Source organism: Girardinichthys multiradiatus, chromosome 14 (assembly GCF_021462225.1).
Source record: "Girardinichthys multiradiatus isolate DD_20200921_A chromosome 14, DD_fGirMul_XY1, whole genome shotgun sequence".
NCBI lineage: Eukaryota > Metazoa > Chordata > Actinopteri > Cyprinodontiformes > Goodeidae > Girardinichthys > Girardinichthys multiradiatus.
The window spans coordinates 44,376,217-44,402,816 of record NC_061807.1 but is presented as its reverse complement, the minus strand read 5'-3'; the positions used below and the strand labels follow the sequence as shown (position 1 = coordinate 44,402,816).

Genomic DNA, 26,600 nt, shown 5'->3' with positions numbered 1-26,600 from the left:
TACTCCAACAGCCTCAACAGTCACCGTATCTCAATCCAACAGAGCACATTTGGGATGTGGTGGAACTGGAGATTTACATCATAGATGTTTAGCCAATAAATTAGCAGCTACTGTGTGACGCTGTCATGTTAAAATGGACCACAGTTTCTAAGGAAGGATTCAGACTCCTTGTTGAATCTATGCCACTAATAATTCAAACAGATCAGGTAGATCTGAAAGCAAAACTCTGTATAAGCCATTTGTACCCAAGTGGCTGGCCAGTTAAGTTGTTTAGGAGGAAGCTCCCAACTGCCTTTTGGAAGTTTCATTTAAAAGATCAGACAGACCTGAGCTCAAAGTGTAATGGTATAGAATTGATAATAATACAATAGAGCCAGAGAGTTTTGTGGTTACTGAGACTGATACATGAACTGAGTTTGTTCCTGAATAACACCAGATTCTATTGAAAGCCCACACAGTCACATGTTTAGAGGTTTCACCCTCCACTCCAGAAGTTGCAGATCCACCAAATTCACCAGCAGAAGAAGTGGGAAGTGATAATGTGCCATTGTCTGTGACTGTATGTAGTGCTGTTCCTATTCACAGCTGAGACACAGGCCACAGTATGTTGGGCTGTCAGAGTAATACAAAGCTGCTGCAGACTGTCAGTCAGCTGATCTGAGGCTGAAGATCTGGGGCCCCATCAGAGAGTCTCAATCAGACAGTTTTACTGCCATGCAAACCATCTGTCACAGCCTGAACTCTTTGGTGCTATGTTTGCATGTAAAAACAGTACATGCAGTCAAACGGTGAATGATATGATATATGTTTAGTCTTTCCACAGCTCCAGGGCAGCTATTTTTAATTATAAAATACAAGCAGATAATACCTTAGTGCAGAAAGGCAAGCAGAGACGTGTCATCCAAATGCTCTTTGCACATACTCTACTGAAAACTAAAACATGCCGGGCAGTTAAATGAGTAAACTTCATTTTTAGATTATGACAGAATCTTCTCTTTCAAACATGAAATAAGGCTAATTTCAGTCGGTATCAGCACACAACTGCTTTAACAAGAGAAGCGCAAAAGGAAATTATTTTAAAAATAACAGTTTCAGCTTTTAAACACCTGCCAGTGTGTGCACTGAACAAACCACTGGCTGCAATCTGAAAACCCTTCATTTCCTTTGTCTCGTGGGAAAAACGGCTGCAGTGCAGGTTGAGAACATGCGGGTGCCGAGGCATACACACGTTAAATAAACCGAACTCAAACTAAATCAAATAAAATAACACTTTAAAAAGGTCCTTGCTGTGGGCATAATAAGTTGACTAGATGCTTTTAGCAGTCTTTGGTGGTCATGTGAGACAGAATCAGCCATTCAGGCAGGGGGAGAGGTTGGGATGAAGCACAAGGTCAGGAAGTTATTTGATTTTAAACCCAACGAATCATGCTGCTTGATTTTCTTTTTCAAACCAGAATCAGTGTGTCATCCGAGAAGAACTCATTGTCCTAATCCAGTCAGCTACTTTAGAATGTTACTTTCCTGTGTCTCTAATGGTATAAAACAGTTTTAAGTGGCAGCGCATGGACATTTTTTAACTTCTATTTATAATCTCTCTAATCTTTCATAAGACATGGATGAGTCTGTATCAGTAGGGCTCTGCTTTATGCCTCTCCAGCTGACTTTCATTCTGATTTAGCCCTGTTGAACTGAACTTTATGTTTGAGCTTAGAAATACAAAAAATAAAATGAAATGCTACCAACTACAGAGACAAATAGAGCCGGCCCAAAGCATGAGCGGGCTGAAATGCTGCTTCGGTGTCCCAAACTACCAGGTTTACCCCAGAAACTCGTGAATTTTTACACAGATCATAGATCTTAAAAACTACACGTGTTTAGTAATACATTTGGTCTGGTTTCAGAATAGATGATTTAAAAAGATTTCCAATGTTCAAAATGAAAATTTAAGATGAAACAATGAAAACATGTACTTTTATTGTAGAAAGAAAACTTTTCATAGTTTGGTAGTTATGTTATAATGGTTACTAAGCTATCACTTTAGTCTCTTGTATTGGAGCTGGGGTTGTTGGGCAGTTCACTTCCACAAATATCTGTACTTTTTGAATGATTATTAGTAAAACAATTTAATTTGTCCAATTCTCTACTCAAACAAACTTTACAGAATTTTTTTTAGTGGTGGTCGGTGACTGATGGGTGTAACAGTAAATGGCCCCTAAACTACAGCCCATATAGTGCTTTAATGGCATATATTGGTGACAGACCTTTTTTTCCCTGTTTGGACCCAAGCTGCTCAACTGGACATGAAATCTGTGATGTGTTAAAAAAATGAAACAATGCAAATTCTTGCACAGCATCTGCAGGATGCAGAAGGTGGTGGGGTGTGCTAACAGAGCAGGATGTTTGCATCCTGACACTCAGATCAGCGAAAAGACACACTGACACATATGCAGCATATTTTCTAAGGCAGGGGAAAATATTTGATTTTTCTGAAGGTTTATAAGAAGTAGCTTAGTATAAAGAAATGACTCTTTCAGTTTCAACACAAAAACAGTATTTCAAAATAAAATGATGTCCTTAGAGAGTTTAACAGTAGGAAAAAATTCAACAGGGTTCAAGCAACTGTGATTAAAGCCGACAGGTCAGCAGTGTGCAGGTAAAATCAGGGGCAGACAGACAGTAAGGTCAAGCACACAGTTCTAGGAGGACAGCTCGGCTCAGGGAAGTCTGTGGTCTGTCGGTAGAGAGTTTTATCTCCAGGGTGGAGAACTTCAGTGTCTCCTGCAGCCCTGTAGTCTCTCTGATACTCTCCAAACAATCAGCTTCACTCTCATGTCAGGAAGTAAAACTTCCTGTACGTGCTGTGCACAGATGGTGAGCATTTTCACATAAACGAACACACTGGCATTTAGTTTGCAACATCTCCTGGGCGAAAACATGCCGAACTGAACCGTACACATTTACCTTGAACACATCTCCGTAGGTGCCGCAACCAATCCGGTGGATAAGCTCGTAGTCCTCCAGCGGGTCCAGGAAAGAGACCCCTATCCTGTCCATGATGGGTGACACCTGTAGGAGCTCAGGCTGACACTTTCTATATACACATCCTAACTGGGATCGACGGAGAAAACAGATCCAGATCCTGTTGGTGACTGGCGGGGTGATGGGAGCTGACTAAATGTTATCGTTGGCTCAGTTCAAGCTCAAACTTCTAACTGCAGGCGCAGCCCATCCTAAAAGGCACAGGAACCAACGCACGCATGAGCAGAAGCAGCGCTGTAAAAAATTCATCCGAACGTCTGACTCTACAGGGAGATGAAGCGGGAGTCAGTTTCCGTGTTTAGATCAACACATTTTACTCACTTTTACTCACAGATTTCTGAAGCGAAAAGATTTCTTAGCGAAAAGTTCTGGAATGGAGGAAAACTAGGAATAATTTTACTACATTTGTCTCATGACGTACATGTTTAAAAATTCTTTATGTCAATCTGGATTATTGTAATAAATGCACCACAGTTCCAGTGACGTTCAAGATATGAACATGATATTTACAGGATATGAAGAACACGCAGAGAGTACACACAGCACAGCAGGTTAGGGCTGGGCCTCTTTAGGTTTCTAAAGGAATTTTTATGCCAAAATCCATTTGTACAATCTCAGTTTGTATAATGTGAGACAGTCACCTCACAGTGAAGCTAATAAAAGAACATAAAGAACTGAGTAAATAAAACACACCCAGAAAGTAAGGTCTGATTTGGACCTGTGGTGGGTAAGTTAGTGGTCTGTTGCGAAGAAGCAGATCAGGCTCTGGAGGTTTTCCAGGCAGTTCCTGAAGCATCCAACATTCAGTGAAATAAGTGGCAAAGGGTCAGCAGATTCAGAAAACACTTCATGGACACAATTACCAGTACTTCATGGATTTTCATAGGGGTCATGGTTGTGGGTTTGCACAACCCAAAAAACAGGAGTGGTCCACTACATGCAACATGAGATCACATTTTTCCCCAAGTCATGTTTTTTGTTAGACCCAGCTGACTTTTGGCCAGGTAATGGCCATGAACATTTATGTCTATGACAAGGTTAGTTACCACAACGGCAGCCAAGACGGTGCTGTAGGACCTGTTTATAAGCTGCTGCAGAAACAGAGCTCTGAACAGTGTCTGAGACTCTTCACACCTTCTCCATTAAATGTTTGAACTGCTGCCATCAAGCTTAAGGAATGTCAAAGCAGAGCCACAATACTTCCCAGGTGTGAAAGAGCTGAACTGCTGTTAAGATCATACTCTTTATATTATCTGTTTGTGTTTCTATGATCTAATTCCATGATAGGTCTCTGAGAAAGGCTGTCCAGTTTTGTTGCAGGCTGTTTAGTATAAAATTAAATAGCACTGAATGGATTTGATGGTGAGTTTATAAAATTTATCTGTAAGCAAACAAAACAGAAGGAAGGACAGAATGATTGCTTTTTGAATATTTAAGGAAAATCTAAGTTCAGTGCGTTGTTGTAGTGCAACGCTGACATCCCTTAGTTTGCATAACACTTGCAGAAAACAGGTTAATCTCAGTACTATCCTTGGTTTCTGGATCAAGACCCGTGTTTGCAGAATGTCTTTCCTTCTCACGGTGCTGACAGAAATCCAAACTAACCTGTGAGTCACATTCCTGTTGATAGAGTCATGTAGCAGCGCTGTAGCTTAGTGTCTCTGGTTAATCACTAAATTACAGAATTCCATCGCTACAGGGTTTTCCTTTCAATACTTTCCATCGACACCATTTACTAATACTACTAATCTTTGAGTTATTTACAGAATGTAAATGTAGAACCCCCACAGTGAATTCTGTTGCCAAATTCAGAGTTCTCCAGGTGTTTACAGTAAACTTAATCACACCAGAAATAGTTAAAATAAAATATTACAAGTGTTATGTCAAAGTTCAACTCTAAATCCTACTTTCAATGATTTCTTCAGTTTCTAAATGATTTAATGTTCCTCTGAACAGAATTCTTCATGAGAACACACATTTCTTAATCAGGACTTGTCTCAGACTCACCTGATGCAACATAACAAGAGCATCATTATTTGCATTAAGTCTGTTTGGGACAGAATACCTCAGATATCTGGAGTGCGACATTTCATTGCATGTTCGAAATATGCTTCAGTCAGGAGAGTTGTCCAAAAGGTTCCGATAGATCATCGCCTTGTACAAAAACATAACAAAGGCCCTGAATCTTCCTGGAGATACAGTCGGCTGGATGGCTAGAAGCATAGATCACAAGTTTAAAGACACAATGGCTGCACCACTTGGACATGGCGTAAAGAAGAGGTTACTAACTGCTGCCACCAGATCCCTGAGGAGGCAAGTCATCAAAAATCCTCGACTGACTTGCTACAGGCTCCACACCTGTTCACCTACAGGTCCTTCTCAAAATATTAGCATATTGTGATAAAGTTCATTATTTTCTATAATGTAATGATGAAAATTTAATATTCATATATTTTAGATTTATTGCACACTAACTGAAATATTTCAGGTCTTTTATTGTCTTAATACGGATGATTTTGGCATACAGCTCATGAAAACCCCAAATTCCTATCTCACAAAATTAGCATATTTCATCCGACCAATAAAAGAAAAGTGTTTTTAATACAAAAAACGTCAACCTTCAAATAATCATGTACAGTTATGCACTCAATACTTGGTCAGGAATCCTTTTGCAGAAATGACTGCTTCAATGCGGCGTGGCATGGAGGCAATCAGCCTGTGGCACTGCTGAGGTCTTATGGAGGCCCAGGATGCTTCGATAGCGGCCTTTAGCTCATCCAGAGTGTTGGGTCTTGAGTCTCTCAACGTTCTCTTCACAATATCCCACAGATTCTCTATGGGGTTCAGGTCAGGAGAGTTGGCAGGCCAATTGAGCACAGTGATACCATGGTCAGTAAACCATTTACCAGTGGTTTTGGCACTGTGAGCAGGTGCCAGGTCGTGCTGAAAAATGAAATCTTCATCTCCATAAAGCTTTTCAGTAGATGGAAGCATGAAGTGCTCCAAAATCTCCTGATAGCTAGCTGCATTGACCCTGCCCTTGATAAAACACAGTGGACCAACACCAGCAGCTGACACGGCACCCCAGACCATCACTGACTGTGGGTACTTGACACTGGACTTCTGGCATTTTGGCATTTCCTTCTCCCCAGTCTTCCTCCAGACTCTGGCACCTTGATTTCCGAATGACATGCAGAATTTGCTTTCATCCGAAAAAAGTACTTTGGACCACTGAGCAACAGTCCAGTGCTGCTTCTCTGTAGCCCAGGTCAGGCGCTTCTGCCGCTGTTTCTGGTTCAAAAGTGACTTGACCTGGGGAATGCGGCACCTGTAGCCCATTTCCTGCACACACCTGTGCACGGTGGCTCTGGATGTTTCTACTCCAGACTCAGTCCACTGCTTCCGCAGGTCCCCCAAAGTCTGGAATCGGCCCTTCTCCACAATCTTCCTCAGGGTCCGGTCACCTCTTCTCGTTGTGCAGCGTTTTCTGCCACACTTTTTCCTTCCCACAGACTTCCCACTGAGGTGCCTTGATACAGCACTCTGGGAACAGCCTATTCGTTCAGAAATTTATTTCTGTGTCTTACCCTCTTGCTTGAGGGTGTCAATAGTGGCCTTCTGGACAGCAGTCAGGTCGGCAGTCTTACCCATGATTGGGGTTTTGAGTGATGAACCAGGCTGGGAGTTTTAAAGGCCTCAGGAATCTTTTGCAAGTGTTTAGAGTTAACTCGTTGATTCAGATGATTAGGTTCATAGCTCGTTTAGAGACCCTTTTAATGATATGCTAATTTTGTGAGATAGGAATTTTGGGTTTTCATGAACTGTATGCCAAAATCATCCGTATTAAGACAATAAAAGACCTGAAATATTTCAGTTAGTGTGCAATGAATCTAAAATATATGAATGTTACATTTTCATCATTACATTATGGAAAATAATGAACTTTATCACAATATGCTAATATTTTGAGAAGGAACTGTACATGTACACCACTGCTTATCCAAAGGCATGAGAACAGCCAGCTCCAATTTGCTCACAACTATCTAGTTAGGCCAAATATGTTTAGGGATTTTGGGATCTGGTTCTGTGATGCAAAACTGGATTTTTTCAGGCTGAGGGGTCGGCTGTAGGTCTGCAGGATGAACACTAAAGCATATGCTGAAAACACTATGTCTACACTATGGGGACATCTTAGTGATGCTATGGGTTGGGTTTAATTCCTCTGGCACTGGAAACATGCAGTGAGTGGAGGGCAAGATGGCTTCATTCAAGTATCAGGAAATCCTGGGAGAAAATGTCATGCTGTCAGTGAGGAAGCTGAAGCTAGGAGGTCACTAGACCGTCAAACAGAACAATGCTCCGAGGAGTTTATCAAAGCCCACCAAGACTTGGCTTCAAAAGAAGTTCAGGAAGATAATAGAGAACTGTGTGACTTGATCTTCAATAAAAATCTCTCACGGTGTTAGAAAAAGGCAGCTGTAGCAAACAAACCCAAAAATATTTATGAACTGGAGGCCTTTCCCCTTGAGTGAGCGAAGAGTCCTCAGAAAAAACTGCTTAGGAGCTGATGTCTGGTCATGGATCATGCTTACCTGAGGTCAGTACTGGAGATGCTTGTCATGAAGACAAGACATGGCTGAATAATTCTTAAGACTTGTTTGATGTGTTAATTGCAAACACTTGTTGGTTTGTATATTTTGCCAATAAACCTTTTAAGCAGGAGAGGTTGAATAGTTTTAGGTGCTAATTTAGTGCGTGTTTTAACAATGAGACAACAAAACCATTTAAGCAAAGTGCAACTTTAAGCAGGATTTATGAAAATCATGACAGATTGTTTTTTATTAGGCCTTTATTACTTGCAGATACAAGAAAAAGAACCACAAGTCATCAAGCAAATCGATGTGGCAGGGTAACCCAGTGGGGCTCCATCAAAACAGTGCATGGTCTCTCCAAGCTTCTCAAATGAAAGTAATCAGACTGAACTCAGGCGTTCAAACTAAAGGCCACCTACTTAAAAACCAACACAAAGTAAGGCAACATAGAGCTAGCAAGAAAGAAGCTGTCAGTAGAGCTGAGTGGACAATGTTACACAGTAACTATCCTAAATTAATCACTTCCAAGACTTCAGTCATTTACGTGTTCTTCTTTGAGTGAGTTTTTGACATTGATGTTCTCCGTCACTTTGGCTTCTACATACAAATCAATGAGAAGTTCCACAAGTGCGCAGCTGGCTGTCAGTTAAAATACAAACTAATGAGTGACTGCTTAAAAGCTATCAAATCAGCCACCTTTCCTACCTTCACTTCTTAAATTAAAACAAAATAAAATGTTCACTTCTTTTGATATTTGATGTTTACCTTATCATCTGTGCAAGTCAAATGTATTGCTCAGAACAAAGAATGTAAACTGAGATGGTAACTACATGAAAACAAAAACAAGTGTCTCTCTGGTTTTTCACAGTATTCCTTACACTCTCCTGAACAATCAGCATGTCTACAGTGACTTGCGCTGGCGCTTCATGAAGGACATAGAATAATCCCCTGCAGGGGTGCTCTTCTGCCTCTTCATCTGGACCTGGGACTGGGCAGTTAGCTGCAGTTTGATGGCGCTGGAGTTCACCTTGGCTGCACACAGCAGCTCCTTCATCCCCTTCATCTTCTCACTCTGAAAGATGACCACAGGGCCGGCCGGGCAGGGCGATGCCAGCTGCTGGGATAAAAGAGAGGAGACAGAGTCTGAGCTGGGGGACTTGGGTGTTCCTTCCATTTCTCCAGCCCGCAGACACTGGGAGGAGCGACGGCGGACAGCTCCATCTCCCACCTTCTTGGGCTGAGCTGCTGCTGGTTGCTGGGTGGGTGGTGAGGTGGGAGCAGTAGGAGGAGATAGGCTCTGATCATCCAGCTTGGACTCCCTCCTTGGGCCCCGCCTGCGGCCCTCCCGAAGATCCTCACTCGACTGGTCGTCATCATCCTGGCACTCAGGTTCTTTGGTGATGATCGACACTTTCTGACGAACCTTTCAAACCAAAGAAGGCATTTTTAGTTCCAAAGCATCAACCAGTACAAATTTAATGTTCAAAGCTCATTTTCTCACCTGAGCATCAAAGCGGCTCAGAGACTGGACCAGGTATGTGGCCCAGCCCACATGAAGAACTGGAGTGGGACTTCCCTCCTCCCACTTACAGATGCCATCATAAAAACGAAGCAGGTGAGCAAAGCATTCTGGGTCCTGGAGTGCAGAGACAGCTGTCCCCTGCTTGGCGTTCTCCTGAAAGAACATAGATGTTCACAGTAATCCAACTAACAGGTGTGGGTTAAATAGAAAACATGAATGTTTATCCTTAGTTAAATTTGACTTTAAATCTTCCATTCAGTAATGAGTGCTCACCTTGTCAGCCCCTTCCCCCCCATCTCCATCCTCCCCAGGACTCTCAGCAGTAGCCGTCTCCTTCAGCAGAGTGGGGATAACATCATTTGCAATGTCGAAGAACTCCTTGTAGATCTCCTCATCCTCACGGAAATAGTTATAGCTGCAAGAGCAGGAAAAGTGCTTTAGTAGATCTGCGAAGAAGTCAAAGTTGTGCTAGGAAGACATGAAAGATGTCAATTGTTCCCGACAGGTGCCAATAACAATATAAAAGAAATATTTATGTGGGATTAGAGGACGGACTTAGAAGGGGGCCATGCTGATCAGAACTGTCTCTCTGGACCATGCTGCGTAAACAAACATAAAAGTCCAGTCCATATTTGACAAGATCTGGACCCTACCAAAAAGGCCAATTTCTAAACACATGCACATATTTCCTTGTGATTGTGGAGTGAGGTGAGCTGAAACAGAGGAACAATGGGAAAGCAGGAAAAGGAAGCTGATAGACTGGGAAGGAATGTGCGTGTTGGTATTAATAGTCACAGCTCATGAACGGGAGTGTGAGGATGTCAAGCTGAACATTTCCTGGATCACAAAACCTTTTGAGGCAACGCGTCACCAGGAGTCTCAACAGTCTAGGCTTTGTTATGAGCAGGTTAATAACATTTAATCACCACAAAGGACTATTTTAGCCACATTACCCTCAGGTGATACATACCATTGCTTTACACATTCTGTTTGAAAAGGCAGCGGTGAACATACTGAATATCTTTGTTAGAACTATAGCAATCTGCAGGACAAATAGGTGTACTGTTACTGCCACCCAGTGTTCACTGGGAGGAAATAAAAGACTACTGAGGCTTTTCTTATTATCTCACTATTTCATTATCACTATTATTATTTCATGTGTTTGCTGTGTATATTTACTAGCATGCACATTTTAAAAGATGCAGTCATGGCTTCATGAAGGCCTAAATAGCAGAAATAAAAAGCAGCTCATGGCATTTCACATAGATGCTGTAAATAACTGGATGTCATTACTGTACCAACACAATTCCAGTCATTTGTTTACAGATCCACCAGAGAAGGAAATACTTCGGACAATGTGTATACACACATTCCTGAGAATTACAGAACACGCCCAAAAGAAACACTCTGAGTCTATTCCAAAATAACCACACACCCCTGAAAAAAAAACCTAACAAGCCATCGATAAAGCATTTATCATTAGTAACAACACACCTCAGAGAAGATGATCCTGATGAAGGGACTTTAAATAACAAAGCTGATAAATGGTCTGGTATTCAGAGTCAGAAAAGCTAGCTGCTGTCTGGTTCCTACAGGAGCTACACAGTAGTCGCCATCAAGAAGCTGCTAATGTCAAAACAAAGAGGTGACATTATTACAGATAACAGACAGCTAACACGCCTCCAGGGGACTGCTACAATCAACCACAATGGATGTCAACAAGGTTCCAGTAAGAGTCATTAAAACAAACTACAAAGCCTTAAGTACTAAAACATTTCAGAGGCTTTCAGACAGCAGCTTCAGGTGTAAATGACTGCTTCCACTTTAAGGTGCAGTAAGAAACTGGTCCTGCATCATTCTGAAGAGAACATCACAGGCAGCCAGGACCCAAATCCCAGAAACAGCTCGGCTTCCTCAAGGCCTTTTTTACAAGACAGTTTCTTTAAAACAATGCTGCCTATCAATCTGCAACAATGGGTTCTTCCATAAAGAACCCAAAAAAAATGTGCTGCTGCTAACTAGTGATCAACTGAACCAAAATATAACAATAGCAGTTTGAACCATGCATATCTGAGCACAGCAGAGAGGGGACAAAAACCCAGAATAATTGAATGGAAATAATGCTAATTGGAATATGCTAGATGAGTTACTTCTCTGAATAAAAGCTGACAGTTATCAAAACAACAGCAATTCTGTCTTAGTTAAAAGGACCTCTCCCAATCTCCAGAGGAGAGGGTGATTTATGGTTGAACTAATTATTAATGGAGAGATGGGTGGTGGTCTTCCAAGGCATGACCTTATGGAGTTACACCAGCATCTAGAGCCACATTTAGTGAGTGAAACCCACCAGTGCAGGGGTTCTGGTCACCAGGACAGTTCTCAGGAACACACACATTTAGTTTCATTTGGTGTTCTGCAGCATGATGAGTTGATATGAGTCTGGGTGTACCAGACAGAGACAGAACCTAATCCTTTCTACTATGTGAAAGGTAAATAGATGGGTTTCTCAATCAAGGCGTTAAAATGACACAAACGACACAATATTTGTATGATGAACTATGCTTCAGGTTTTCATTTATGTCTTTTAGTAAGTTTAGTCATTTCTTTGTGTTCATTCATGTCAGAAATGTTGCTGGTGATAGCATAACCATAAAAGACAACTGTTTCTAGCTGCCAGATTTATCTGAGCCACATTGCGGATAGGCTGGGATTGGCTAGTCAGCATCCATGTGTCATTAATCCTACCTGGACCTTGACATATGAGGATTTCATACAAACAGCAGTGCACTGTGGAACACAGCTAGTATAAATATATATGCCTTGAGAAACTATGACTTTAGTTTGTGTTTTGATATAGATGGGTAGGTATTTATTTATTAATTGCATTCTAATGGTAATACCTCACACACTTAGTTTTTAATTATTCAGAATGACATGTTTGTTTCTCTGAAATAATCTAAAACTATCCTTATGGTGTGAACTCACTCTTGCATGACCTGCGCTGCCTTAGCCCAGGCCTTCAGAGCATCCTGCACATTCCTGTGTCTGTAGTGGAAACCAGCCAGATACATGTAGGGGTAGATGTGCTCATTGTTGTAGAACTTCTGAGCAGAACCAACAGCCTGAAAAAGAACCACACAAACACAGTACATCATTAGAAAGGAAAAATGGGATAATGCTGGAATTTTAAATCCTAACAAATCTTCATTTAACTTCTGATGGGTATTAGTTAGCTAGGTATGGAAAAAGAACAGTAATCTGTTGATTTAGTATTGCGTTCTAACCACTGAAAGACCAATCAATAGAACAACAAACCCAACTTTCTATTTAGCAAGAGCAAGATTTTAGCCAACAGAAAAACAGAAGTAACTCCTGTAAAGTCCGTAATGCCAGAATATTCCACATGCATTTCCAGGGATTTTTCACAACGCTCACCTATGTTTACCTATGTTATTTTGGCAATGGCTTACATTCCACCATCAGCTGTTGCCGACACTGCATGTGTTGCACAACAGTCTGCTTGGAAGACACAACACCAATGCATTTGTGGCAATATCTGGTATTGCCGCTTTCTGCTACACTGTTTCAACAGTTCATCAGGTGCTCTACCAGAGAAAACAAAACGTTGAATTTGTTTTATTCATGAAGGACTTGTACATCTCTAAAGCAAGGCCTCCTCTGAGCAAATCAGATCACAATCTTGTTTTTCTCTGGTCTGATTATGAAACCCTTGTTCAAAAGCAACCTGTAATAAAGAAAACAATTAGAAGATGGTCACAGGAAGCTGAAGAAGCCCTGCGAGGTTGCATCGAGGCCGGCACTGTGCCAGCCACGATGGAGAAGACATCAATGCCATGACTGAGTATGTGACCATCTATATAAACTTCTGTGTGGATAACATCATCCCCACCAGAACCGTGAGATGCTTCCTCAATAACAAACCTTGGATCACCAGTGACCTGAAGGACCTGGTATAACAAGAAAAAGAGCCTTCAGAGAGGGAGACAGAGAATTATTGAGGATTATACAGAAGCAACTTAAAGTCAAGATAAGAGACAGCAAGGATGTGTACAAGAAGAAGCTGGAGAACAAGTTCCAGCAAAACAATATCAGAGATGTGTGGTCAGGGATGAAGAAGATCACAGGCTTCAAGCAGAAGGATGATCAGACCGATGGAGGTCTGGACAGAGCCAATGAACTGAACACATTCTTCAACAGGTTCAGTTCAGAAACAAGCTTCGCATTCTCCTCTTCTGCTCACAGCCAAACAGACATTCCAACTTCCTTTGACCCACAGCTGTCCAGTAACACCTCAAATGTTTTATCTTCCACCTCAGCCATGGACCCTTCCGTTTCAACATGTTTGTCTTCAACAAATCAGAAGATGTTGAAGCTCCCTTTTCCTCCCCCTTCCATCTGTGAGTCTCAAGAAGTCAGGTGAAGAGACAACTGGAGAGACTCAACTGGAATAAGGCTCCAGATCCAGATGATGTCAGCCCAGGCCTGTGCCGAGCAGCTCTGTGGGATCCTGCAGCACCTCTTCAATCTGCCATCATCTTTTGGGGTAGCACCTTCAGAGCTGCTAATCAAGAAGGCTGGCTCTGTTCTGGGGACTCCACTAGAACCTCAAGGAATCATTGTGCAAGGAAGGATTCTTCATAAAAGAACATTATTGAGCATCTTCTTCACAGGACTGTCCTACAACAACAGAGTGTCTTCAGTCAGAGGCTTCTTCAGATCAGTTGTAAGACAGACCACTACAAGAAATCCTTCCTGCCTACAGCCGTCAGCCTCTACAACAGCTCTTTATAAAAACCTGCATAATATGAGCTACAACAATACATTTTCCTTTGTGATTAATAGTATTTTTTATATTTTTATTCAAAAATATTTTTGAATTGAACTGAATGTAGGGACACTTCAGAATGTACCTTGAGATGAATTTGCAGGGGGCTCTCCTTATCTGGTATTGGATCTTGATCCTCAAGGTCAGCTAGAGTCCCCATTGCCATAGGATATCTGCAGCCACACACAGGGAAGGAGTATAAGAAAAACTAAACTGCAGGAAAAGCAAGCATGTTCTTTTTATGCTATTTCAGACTCACCTGTCCAGGTCACCTCGATCATACAGCAACCAAAGAAGTTTCTGTGTCATAAAATAAAAAATAAAGGACAATGTCATTTCTCTGATCAGAGTAGTTTCAGAGTTCCATTTAGTTTTACTGAGTTACAATACTCAATATAATACTGCTATGGATTAAAATAATACATGTTTTTTGTTAGAAACCAAAGCAAGAAGGAGCTAAAAAAATGAGACCCTTGGCAAAAATTTTAAATCAATGTTATTAAGGGATGTTTGATTCTATGGCTTAATTTTGTTTTAGACAGAATGGCAAATGAGTCTCCAAAGGTTATGCATTTCAAGGCAAAGATTTTCAGACATTGTATGCAAATGTTACAATAAATCTTAGTTCCATCATGGCTGACAAACCAAAACTAATACCGACAGAGTGTTTAAAGGAGCTTAAAGCCAGGGAAATGATCCCTCACTACTTCACACTTCTCTCTTTATTTTGTTGTTTTAACCTACCTTGGGACATGCTTATTGTTAAGACTTGGCAACAAAGGTTTTAAATACAGACACGTTTTTCAAATGATCTCAAAACTCCTCCAGTTTACATTGAGCAGAGGGCAAGCAGGAAGCTCCTCCATTCACAGTTTGTGCAGAATGTTATCCAGCTTCAGACATGCAAAGTTATTGGCTTGTGTCTAATCACCCCACAGTCAGTGCTGCAAGCTAAAACAAGTCAAACTCCACCAACAGTCTTTGGATTTAAAGGAAATACGAAGTGTTTCTGAGACCAACGACTGAGACTGGATCTTTCATCCGTCTGCCATGATCTAAAAGAACTTGTGCAGATTTGGTTTTTGGAGTTTTTTACTTTTACTACTCACCGTTCAGCCAGCTGTCCAGTTAAGTACTTCACACTACATGATTTGTTGCAAAATTGTACACACAATTTCCAATTGGGTACAGTCTGCACTAGTTGGAAACAACTGAACTTGGACCAGTTCTAGTGTGGTCCAGAGGCAAAAAAAGTACTAAAATCACCCTTTTACAAATCTAATCAAGGTTGCACAAATCACAAACTGAGTTTAAAAGATTCTGTACAATAATGTAGTCCAGATTTGAAGGGTTTGAAATTTTGTGGTTTTCAAAGTAGAGCAGATTAAAGATGCTCAAGGTAGTAAACAGCTGGAAACGCTCCTTAGCAGTATCTTTGAAAATTTACTTTTTTGGTATTGATTATATCCAAATATTAATTATTTTGAAACCCCTAGTAGGCGCTGTGTTACAAAACTGACATTTAGTCATTGACAGTTTAAAAGTGGTGGTGCTCACCTGTTGTAGCTGCAGGAGCTCTGAGCTGTCAGTGTGCAAATCAAGAGAAGGATTGATGGCACAGACCATGAAGGCCACCTCCATGTTTCTGTCACACTTCATGTAGGACCCCTTCAGGTACAGCCAGCTCTGACAGAAGCAGGGATAGTGCAGTGATGTGAACATAGAAGCACTGGACAAAGTTCATATGTTTCAGTTTCCCTGAGGAGTAAAAACTCACTGAAATAAGCAAACTCATCTTAATAGAACTTGTGTTCATCCACTTATAACACTTCCATAAATGTTTTAAATAACATGTCTGAAAAAGTTTGCAAAGATCTATTTGAAGTTAAAATGTATTTAGAGGTAGTCAGCCATGGTCTGAGGGGAGCATTAAGGGCTGTCTGCAAATTTGATTCAAATCAGTTTTACATGTATTCTTCAACCTTCTAAACAAGTAGGCAACAAACTTTTCACGTTCTAATCAAAACTTGCGTACAAAAGCAGATGCTTCTAGAGGTGATGCATATCTGCATCATTATATCTTCTATATTTAAAACATTGTCTGTCTTTCTAACCCCACTGACTTAGAGTTGGGACTAACCTTCTCATTGACTCCAGCTGCGACTGTCTGACCTCTGCGGTCCTCGTTTCCCTTCCCATGCCAGGTGACCTCTGCCGTCTCCTCACCATTTTTCCCAAATATGACCCAGGCATGGTCCTCTGAGAGCGCCAGGTGGACGTCCTTCAGGCCCAGAACCTGACAGGCCGCCACCACAGCAAAAGCCACTCCTGAGCTGTCCAGTTTAGTACCTGGGTCAAATAAATAATAATGACTTTGATCAATTAAATCACAACAAATGCAATGTGAATTTGTGATATAAAAGGTAAACAGAGTTCGAAATTGAATGAATGAAGAGGAACAAATGTCCGTCACAGAATTCAAATGTGGCATGTGGATTAAATTTCATTTTTCCAGCCAATCTATTTTTGTGCCTATCAATATTCTATAGCCACATACAGTACGTGTGTTAGCATCAATAGAATAAACTTGAAGGCTAATTTATTTCAGTAATTCAATTCAAAAGTGAAAGTGAAATACACAGTGACCTACTTAAGGCATTTCTTTTAGTTAATGAGTATTGTAGCATGGCTCTGATAAAAACCCAAAATTCAGGTGCTTAGAAAAGTTGAAATTTATGAAAATAAAAGAAGACTTTTGATAGAAAATGTTCTTTCTTACACATTACATTATGCATTATTGTGAAATGATTGAAACTTGATTGAATTAGAGAAAGAAATGGTTTTTTTCACACCAGAATACATCCCCAAAGAGATTCCTCTTTGGATTTAACTTTAAAGTTTTTACCTGTGATGAGGCTGAACAGGGACTGGATGTGAGCCCGGTCCTTGAAATAAGATCGACTGAGGCTGTTCCAGATAACATCAGACACTTTCTTCACCAGCTCTCTGCTGGACCCACCAGTAGTTCTACGAAACTGGGAAAGGTCCACCGCCCCGCGGATCTGAGCTGTAAAGCGTTCGTACAGTGCAGAAATCATTCCCAGCTCCACAGTGGGGAAGCAAGATGTGGGACAGTCTGGCTCCAACGGCTCAAACCGGACCCCTGGAACATTTATGGGTATGACCCTGTTCACAGCCAGAAAGTGCTCAACAAAGCCCAGTACCAGCGAGAGAAGAGCTAGGTCTGGCTCGGACCTGCGGAGCTCAGCATCGAACAGCTGAACCACACCGTCTATGCCCCTGAGAGGAAAGTACTTCTTCTGTGCTGAGTGCAGACCCATGGCGATATCCGCTTCCAGTCAAAACTCAAATCAATGTCTTCTCTTTTGCTGTACGAATATTACAAAGAAGTCAGGTCAATCCACATCATCATCTCACAGCGACCCTGCAGAAGGAAAACAAAGAAAAAGACTGAACATTTTTACACAGAAAATAAGAACTAAACCATGTTCTTTTTCAAATGCTCACTGTCTCTGCTGCATAAAAGACCTTTAGCTCATACTGACAATGGAACGTTTGCTCATAGCTATAAGCTTTTATTTTAAATAGCAACTATAATGAAAAAAAATCATCATCAGTGTTTATGAACATAAATGTGGGTTCGCAGTCATTTCCCTTTCAGATCATACTTTCATTCCATGATCTACACGTGTTTATCACACCTCGTGCTACGTAATTATAAGCTACTAACACACCACTACAGTATTTCACCATTCTTCTCAGGAAATATATTTATACTATTTCTGCTGGCATGAAATTCACAGCAGATGTCAGTAGCAGCCCAAGTAAACCACACATGCAAAGAAAGCAAAGCAAATTACTCCATAAATAAAGTTATAAAGTCTAATAAAGTGGAATGGTACAGGAAATAAGTATTGAAGAAAAGGATGTGCAAAAGCCAAGAAACTTGCTGAAATCTATCATCATCAACTACTAAAATATATCAGTATTTAGCCTCATTCTGCTGCTATGTGCAAATCACTAGCAGTCGATTTTAATATCAACTGGTGTTGATATTAAAAGTTTCTCATTACACAGAGAGGTACAATCAGCAGAGGCAAAAACACCTTCAGAAACACCTTACTGTCTGAAAACGTTCATTTGAAAGGTTTCAGCTGCACTGCAAAACTGCTGAATGTTCCGGTGAGCGCTGTTGGAGCCAGGGGCCCCTGGTATGATCTCTGAAAGAGGAGTCAAATGAATACTCAAAAGAACTGTCCAAGAACCAAATAGCCCTCAGAAAGATTTTCAGAAAGACCTGGAAATAGTAGCTACAGTTTGAAGAAATTTGTCCCTCAAAGCCAAGGAAACTCTTAACTAAATGGTAAATGGACTGAACTTATATAGCGCCTTTCCAGTCATACAGACCGCTCAAAGCGCGTTACACTAGAGCCACATTCACCCAATCACACTCACACATTCATACACCAATACGCAGATCGGTGGGCAACTTGAGGTTAAGTGCCTTGCCCAGGGGCACATCGACATATGGCAGGAGGAAGCTGGAATCGAACCCACAACCTTCTGATTGCAAGGCAATTACTCTTCCGCTGCCTCAACTGGTTTCAGAAAAAAGTAAAAGTGCTAGAATGGCCCAGTCAATCATCTGACTCTGATCCAATTGAAAATATATGAAAAGAACTGAGATCAAAAATGCAATCGAAAAGAATCTGCAAAATTCAGAACTGCGATAAGATGGATAGGTAAAGCATGAGGAAATGGAAGGAGAACAAATACATTTTTTTCAAATATTTTATATTATTTTTCCATTCTTATCTAAAATAAAATTCCACAGTCTTCAGATTGTGTAGGAACCCTAAACAGGACATGCCCTGTATTAAAAAACTTACAGACACAATGGATACTTCAGTTAGCTTAGTCTCCAAACAGGAAAAACTATTTTAAACAGTAAAGCAGTTTGGAATCCAACAGAAACTAAAGGAAATTACAAGATCATTCGGATTTATGCATCAAAGCATACTCGGTTTTTAAAGAAAATTGTATGAAAGCACTTGTATTTTAACCCAAAAATAGAGAGTTCTGATGCAAGTTTTGCCTCATTCATTCATTGCCGTACTCCTCTCTGGGCAACAGATTGCTGCATCTCTATCCTAAAAGACTGAACAGAAATAAGCAGGAAGTCAAAACTGGTTTTGGTCAGAGATTTAGGTCTTAACTCAGGTTTGCATATAAAAAAAATGTTTTTTAACTAATCTGACTTCATCGTTAATGGTCGCTTATTAGGATGTTAATATGCATATAAAGAAAATAAAGTTATGTAACTTTTTAGAGAAAGACCAATAGAGTCTTTGTCCAGTCGCAGTGCTGGAATGGAAACACCTTGTTGAAAAATATACTGGCCTCTTTTTAAATACTACAGAACAAGGCTACCACCACCATACAACAAAATGAAATGATTTGGTATGGATCACAGCCCAATATAACCTAGGATCTATGAATGCTGCTGGATGTAGATGTAACAGTGTAGTGGTGGGCGGGGCACCCCCACCACTACACTCAACCACTAAGCGCGAAACAAAACCTATTTAGTTTAGTGGTGACAAATTCATCTACCACAACCTATCCGGGTTACAAAGGGTGCATGGGAACATTCAGCACAGACTAAAGTAATTAATTGGCTAAATGTGTTTACCAGACGACTAGCCGACTGACGCTGGCTAACTAGCTAACTTTACTGGTTAGAGTCATTGATCACTGTTAAGCTTTGTTTTTCTTTCTTTTTTTATTTAAAAATTCTTCTTTCAGTAAGTAGATTAAGTACAACAACAGTCCGAACCAGGAAGTGAATATTTATTTTTTTAAAGTCTGATAGCAGCTGGACAAACAGTGGCTACACGGCTCAAAACCCGCTAACAAGCTACCAGGCTGCTAGTTAGCTAAACTAATCTTATGGATCACTCGCATTCTCCTCACCATTTGGTAAAATACATCATCGCACTGTGCCGCTATATTGAGTTACGCTGAGTTATTATCAGCTGCCAGTATTACCTCTGTTTTAAGACATTACTTACCCATATTCTCACAGAGGAAGCCACATGTTTTTGTTTGTGTCCCTCTTCTTTTACCGCGCACTTCAGTCTGCCCGAAAATGACTCGGAGTGCGTATGACTCATGACGTTGGCGAATCTTAGCAGATCTCATTACAACACGGAGCTCGCGATGACAAGTAAATGCACCGTGACACGGCCCATCCCACTGTTTGTAAATCTTAGGCCGTACCTATGTTGGGAAATGTAGTTTTTCAAAACAGATAATAAGAGCACTCAGTTGGGGGCAGCATGGGGCTAGTATGACATAAATTGCTCCAAAATAGAACAAAGGTAAGCATTACATAATGGGTAACAGACTTACATTAAAACATACGCAATTTAGTATATAATTCACATTACCATGGCTGTTAAAAATCATTTTTTTCCATTCAAATAAAATATAAACCCTAATACCAGCAGCTAAAATGCTTTTTATGTACTAATATCAAAAGGCAATAATTTGATATTAAGTTAAAATGTGTAGTGTAGTCTGTCTGAAATACAAAAACCGATTTTATTCAGAGCAGGTTGTTCTTTATAAATCCCGTTATTATGGATTTCTTTTATGTGACTATCTTCTTCAGGAATATTCTCTCTGCTGCCTTTCAGTGGTGTCGAACATTTCAGACTTAAAGAAATCGATAAATCTAAAGAGTTTCTAGATTGCATCTCAAACCTGATTAACTGTAAGCACAAACGTTACAGTAATTATTACAATCTTAAGCGTTACGTCTGTCTGCGTTCCAACATAGAACTCGCTGTGCTAAAATCCACACATGGTACGGTGGAGTTTAATGGGAGACCATGAATGCATCTCGACCGACATGTTTTTTTACCCCTCCTCCATAATCTGCCTCTGCCTTGTTCCCTTCTAGCTCTCCGCTCTTTCCTCAGACGTTGTGGTGAGGTGCGGAGCCGAGACCCGCTCTTGGGGAGAAGTCACACATACATGAAAAAGGACACGAAGCGTCACATTTTAGTTTAAACGACAGACATTTCATTGCCACGGTTCTGCTTGTTTGTTGAGCTTCAGTAAAATGGATACTCAGTCCTCCCAGATATCATCGTCGCAAGGTTTTGCCGATGGACAGAATTCTGCTGCCAAAGAGTCAAAGATGTCCGGTAAGACCTGACTTACAATTCATGTTAACTTGCTGCATTTTAATCTTGACGTATGATTAACTATTTAAATTCAGCTCAACTGAATGTGTTTCTTGACATGCTTGTGTTTGACTTTCTTGAATAACATCAAAATCAGCGTTGACTCTTCAACATAAAACGCATCTCTTCTTGTCTTCGTGTTTATTTTAAGCTGCCGTTCAGAACCGTGAGGAACACTAGTGATTGTTAACATATCTGCTCATCCGACTCGTGTTGTGTATGATTCCGACCCCGAAGTTAGCATCCGATTCATTCGTAGCTTCAATAACTGCCCAACAGATTTTTTTATTTGGCTATCAAACCATATTGAGTCAGTTATTTTTTCACGCTACAATACAAGCAAATGAATACATTCTTTACGGGCTAATGCAGTGCCGCTAATTCCCCAACCCAAGTCCAAGTTTAATTAGGAACAACGTTAAGAACCAAATAGTAACTTTCAAATTTTACGGACTGTGCTTTTAGATGATTTCGGATTAGGGTACTCTAATTCAGTTCAGCTGTGCTTCTTTTACATTTTAAACTGAAGCTGCTTCTGATTCTCTAAAAGCAGTGGAATAGCCCTTTACTTTTATCAAATGAGAATCTACGAATCGGATGCCATCTTCAGTATAGGCTGGAGCTTTGGCCTTCAAACTTACGCCCCGTCGTCGTTTTTACAGGGAAACCCCTCACCCAGTTCTCTCTTTTATGTCGCACTTTCAATGGCGGATATTGGAGTTAACCATTTCATATGAGTCTATATTCTACCTCCACATTGTAGACTTGTATTACGACGCCCTGGCTGTGGGTTGGCAGAGCCTGCTGATCCCAGCACCTCAGGAGGCTGGCGTCAGACACAAAATAAGAGATTTGAGGAAAATAAACGACGCTTGGTTTATTTGACAGTAGCCGATATGGAATATGTATCTCAATACGTGAGATTACACGTTTGCGTCATATTTCGCTGTGCAGGTTGTTGGTGCATGGGTTAAGAAAGAACTTTCCAGTTTGTACAATAAGGTTTGTCGCGCTGCTCTGCACTGCAGATGTATTGTTACTGAGCAACTGCCTGTGAAGGGAGGACCCCCTTAAAGGCGCATTGTCGGTTCTCCTGTTTGCGTTCTTCTACTCAGAGGAGTAAATCTTTTTACCTTCTTCATTTCCAGTTGTAAGGTATGAGCTATGTTCAGGTCACACCGCCTAGAGGAGTCCGTTTAAAACGGAGGATCTGTTTCTCTGGCACGGATTGACAGCTCATTGTGTACGTGGGAGTGGCTGCTTCGCCATCACTGTTGTATGCATTTGCTGAGATTTCTGATTTAAACTGCACACCTCAGGTCCAGCTGTGAGATATTTAAAAGTGTTGATCAAGCGGTCTGGACATTTAAGAGTTTCAGCACATCACTGTTTGGCTGCCAGAGAGATAAAGAAGGGTGTGGCATATGATGACTTGCTTCTTCTCAATTTGGTCTTTTAAGTGTAAGGAAGATCAAACCCTCAGGGATGCAACTTCTTGAAATCAAGGAGATGCAAATGTACTCTTCGCTTTCAGCTTCATCCAGGACCGGGACGCGGGGGCAGCAGACTCAGTAGAGACACCCACAGTTCCCTCTCCCCAGACACCTCCTCCAGGAGGAGGAGCCCAAGGCGTTCCCAGGCCAGCCGAGAGAAATAGTCCCTCCAGCGTGTCCTGGGCCGTCACCTGGGCCTCCTCTCAGTGGGAACACCTCCTGATTGAGGTGTTCCAGGAGGCATCCGGTATAGATGCTGGAGCCACCTCAACTGGCTCCTCTCAATGTGGAGGAGCCAGTTGAGGTGGCTCCTCCACATTGCTAGACTGAGATGCAAATGTAACCACACTAATTGTCAACAGCATCGATTTAGGTGTACAAATTGTGATACAAAGTATGCAAAAAAGAAACAAAACAACACCAAGTTTTATATTTATTTTAGAAAACAGGCAGCTAATAATATAACTTCAAAACGTTTGCATTGGGGATACAATGATTCAGGCAGCCTTAATGCTTAATGTAGGTTTTTGTCAGACAGACCCGATCAATTTTAACAGTAGGTTGGGTCCTAAGCAAATTATATTCTCAATTAGTATGGCTAGATTTACCGAAACAGGCTGTGTGTATTCCCCAGAACATGCAGATCATTGCCTTTACCTCTGAGACTTCCAAAAGACTAATAGCTTTTCCAAATTTGGCATGTTCCATGATGGATTGAATGAATAAAAGGAGAAAACTGATGACCTTTTGTTGTATTCAACTTCACTTTCCTGTTATCTGATGAATCTCTCTTTAGCTCTTGTGCGCTTGCTCACTGTCGACATACAGGTTCCTGTATAATAATGTCCTACTCCTTCCGTGCTTCTTCTGTCTTCGTTTTAAATACATTACTGATTCTGAAAAGGGGTAACTTTGAGTCTTCATCATACGGAGTGTTTCAATGTGTTCACTGATCAGCAAAAAAAACCTGACTTTTGAGTTTCAAATTGGCTGGGTACTGGTCAGGGCTGATCACGTTTAAAAAATGGAGTCTGGTCAACAACCAATATGTCAGTGCAGTCCAATATTTTCTGTAACAGAATAGACTAAAATGTAATAAATAGAATGACAAGCAAGAAGGGTCTTCAGCCTTGGCGAAACTTGTGTAGTTGGACCAAAACAACGGGACATACCATTGATTTTTATTCAACTCAGAATGAATTCGACATTCTGGTTTATGTAGGCAGGTTCATACTGACATTTATGAATGGAATATACATTAACATAAATAACAGTGCTGCCCATGATAGTTGGTGCCTGTCTTCATTAAGCATTGAAGAAGAGGTGGGGTAAACCCTGGATCGAACGCCAGTCCATCACAGTGTAATACAAAGACACGCATCACAACCCTGCATGCATAAACTCATATCTAAGGGCAATTCAGAGAGACCAGTTAAGCCAACATGCATGTTTCTGGACTGTATAAGGAAGCTGGAGTACCCGGAGAGAATCCCCACATGCACGGGGAGAACATGCAAAGTCAAAGCAAAATGGCTCTGGTTGGGAATTAAAGCCAGGACCTTCTTACTGCAAGGCAACAGTGTGATCAACTGGGCCACTGTGCAGCCCAAGAAACAATTCACATGGCATGTAGCAATGGTCAACGTAGTCTGCAGTTCACCAAAATATAGTGAAATTGCAATTTTTGTCCCAATTGTCAGAACAGACTACTGATTTGAACATACCTGCCAGTTCCTTGGTTTTATACAAAGTAACAGGTTTGTGTTCCTTTGTCTTAGTTTTGTTTTCAGTTTCTAAACATATCGCTTTGAAGTATTACAGAAACTGTTTGTACAGTCTATTACAGAGTCCCTCCTCAATGTTGGGGATGTTTCAATTTTTTTCTAGGGTTGCGCAGTATACTGCCATTAACATCGGTATCTGCCGATGTTAGTCACTTTTTAACATATCGGTCCCATTAGCAATACCGGGCTGCTATTTATTTCCATGTTTTGCTGTTTGTGTGTGTGTTTCTGGAGGAGGCATGTAACAGTTATAGTGCTGCAACGCAGGATTGGGAGGTGTTTTTCCTGAAGCAGAGCGGCAATGTCAGTGGTGTGTTTTTTTTTTACCAAAGTGTCAAAGGTTTGGAAAATAGGCCATAACAGCAACATTGATATTGGCCTACATTTTCATGCATAACCTCTATAAATTCTAACCTGTAATGTTTCATTACACAACATTTTCAGTCTTCAATGAATTCTGTGCTTTCATTCTCACTTGTGCTAGATGCAAAGGTGTGGCTTTGCTTTTTCCTCCTGTGCCCTATCACCCTGCTCTGTGGAGTGATGGATCTGAGGTTAAATGGAAATGTCTATAACTGAAGACCTATTTTTTTTGCTTTCCTTTAAAACCTGCCCCTTCAGTTACTGCACCATATTTTACTGTAAAACTGCCCATATTTGTGTTTATGTAAGGGAAGCCCTGAGCGTTACAACCACTATAACTCATGTTATTTGGATGAATCTTGCGTTTTATAACGGCCCTCATCTTTTTCCCTCGGCTGAGTTGCTGTTGTTTGTTATAATACCACTAATAGTTGACTTTGGAATATTTATGTCATGACAGAACCATAATAGAAATCATTGAGCTCATAAGAGCGACCTGTTCTTTCACAGATGCTTGTAGCAGCAGTCTGTATGACTAGGTGCTGGATTGTTTTATACCCATAGCCATGGAGGTGATGGAAACGGCTGAATTCAATGATGTGGATGTGTGACCTAATACTTTTGGCATGAGGTTTTTGGGGAAAAATGACACTCAAATCAAAGCAATTAAATGCACATGGAAAAATTAAATTACTCATTAATGGCTTAATTGAGAGTAAAGTATTGAATTATACAATTAGGAATGTTACAAGAACATCTAAAAACAAAAAAGCAATATGGTGAAAAATATTTGTTGTCATGCATTCGAGAAAGTGAAACTCATATCTGAGTTTCACTTTCTGCATGCATGCAAGTCTTTATTTTTCAGTGTTTGATTATGGCTTACAGATAATGAAATCCCAAAATTCAGTATCTCAGAAAATTTGAATATTACATAACACACAAGAAAATTCATTTTTAATGTATAGATGTTATGTAATGGCCATATTATGACCTGTACAGTGATGACCTCCTTCACAAGGAGGTTAAGCCATAAATCGTCTTTGTTAAAGAAGCTGGTTGTGAGCTGTAACCAAGCACATTCGGTGAAAGTTGAGTGGAAGGAAAAGTGATAGAAAGAGGGAACCCAGCAACAGGGATAACATAAGGTCGCATTCACCCTTAAAGCAACCCAGACTTCCTCAGCAGAACCATAGGCTGATCACCTAGGCAACAGTGCTACCAACTGCGCCACCGTGCAGCCCTTCTTATGTAATATTCTAATTTTCTGAGACACTGAATTTTGGGTTTTCATTATCTACAAGCCATAATCATTATAATTAAAAGAAAAAAAGGTGGAAATAAATCGCTCTGTGTAATGAATCTATTTATGACTTAGTTTCTGAAATGAGTGACAAAATCTATTGAACTTTTTCACGATATTCACATTTTTGTGTTGTAACTGTTTAAGGATTAATTGGAATGTATGAACCCGACACAAAATCTGTATGATTCCATTGAATTGACTTTGTAAAGTGTCTTGAGACAACATGTGTTATGACTTGGTGGTATATAAATAAACTGAATTAAATTGGACTGAATATGCACATTTGTTCAACATTGATCTGTCCAGAAGCCTTCAAATGGTGGGAATTAGTTAATTAGTTGTTCTACGTTGTTTGTATTACTTTACAGCACTTCTGTTCCTTTG

The 26,600-nt window shown here is 40.6% G+C and overlaps 3 protein-coding genes across 15 annotated transcripts in view; 1 reads left to right on the top strand and 2 right to left on the bottom strand.

The window, feature by feature from the left end:
* The window catches only part of map4k2 (mitogen-activated protein kinase kinase kinase kinase 2), a 75,914-nt gene extending 72,678 nt beyond the window's left edge, over positions 1–3,236 (bottom strand). For 8 of the 9 annotated variants that reach the window (XM_047385714.1, XM_047385719.1, XM_047385716.1 and 5 more), the window contains exon 1: positions 2,962–3,235. In XM_047385714.1, the coding sequence (XP_047241670.1) occupies positions 2,962–3,054 (93 nt within the window). In that variant the 5' untranslated portion in view covers positions 3,055–3,235. Of the gene's footprint in view, positions 1–2,961 lie in introns of all 9 variants that reach the window. The other variant, XM_047385718.1, reaches the window with a different exon arrangement.
* Positions 3,237–7,870: 4,634 nt separating this feature from the next.
* Positions 7,871–20,241, bottom strand: men1 (multiple endocrine neoplasia I). Of its 3 annotated transcripts, none has more exons than XM_047384973.1 (11): positions 20,092–20,241; positions 16,905–17,444; positions 16,140–16,348; positions 15,557–15,685; positions 14,259–14,299; positions 14,085–14,172; positions 12,139–12,275; positions 9,427–9,568; positions 9,133–9,306; positions 8,860–9,054; positions 7,871–8,748 (listed from the first exon to the last, which is right to left on the bottom strand). In XM_047384973.1, exons 2-11 carry the CDS (start codon positions 17,338–17,340, stop codon positions 8,533–8,535), a joined length of 1,767 nt encoding a protein of 588 aa, XP_047240929.1. In that variant the 5' UTR covers positions 17,341–17,444; positions 20,092–20,241; the 3' UTR covers positions 7,871–8,532. The 3 variants fall into 3 exon arrangements, with proteins under 3 accessions (XP_047240929.1, XP_047240930.1, XP_047240928.1); XM_047384974.1 differs by having other exon boundaries at positions 7,871–8,745; XM_047384972.1 differs by having other exon boundaries at positions 7,871–9,054.
* A 684-nt stretch (positions 20,242–20,925) lies between these two features.
* The window catches only part of rtn3 (reticulon 3), a 31,026-nt gene continuing 25,351 nt past the window's right edge, over positions 20,926–26,600 (top strand). The window contains exon 1 of one of the 3 annotated variants that reach the window (XM_047385546.1): positions 20,926–21,231. In XM_047385546.1, the coding sequence (XP_047241502.1) occupies positions 21,147–21,231 (85 nt within the window). In that variant the 5' untranslated portion in view covers positions 20,926–21,146. The remainder of the gene's footprint in view (positions 21,232–26,600) is intronic. The other 2 variants (XM_047385547.1, XM_047385548.1) reach the window with 2 other exon arrangements.

Coding starts and splice junctions, on each gene's coding strand:
- men1 (XM_047384972.1), bottom strand. CDS start 17,340: ATGGGTCTGCACTCAGCACAGAAGAAGTACTTTCCTCTCAGGGGCATA. Junction 15,686..16,139: donor CAGCTGGAGTCAATGAGAAG/GTTAGTCCCAAC, acceptor TGCTTCTGTCAG/AGCTGGCTGTACCTGAAGGG. Junction 9,569..12,138: donor GCAGCGCAGGTCATGCAAGA/GTGAGTTCACAC, acceptor CTGCTCTTGCAG/CTATAACTATTTCCGTGAGG.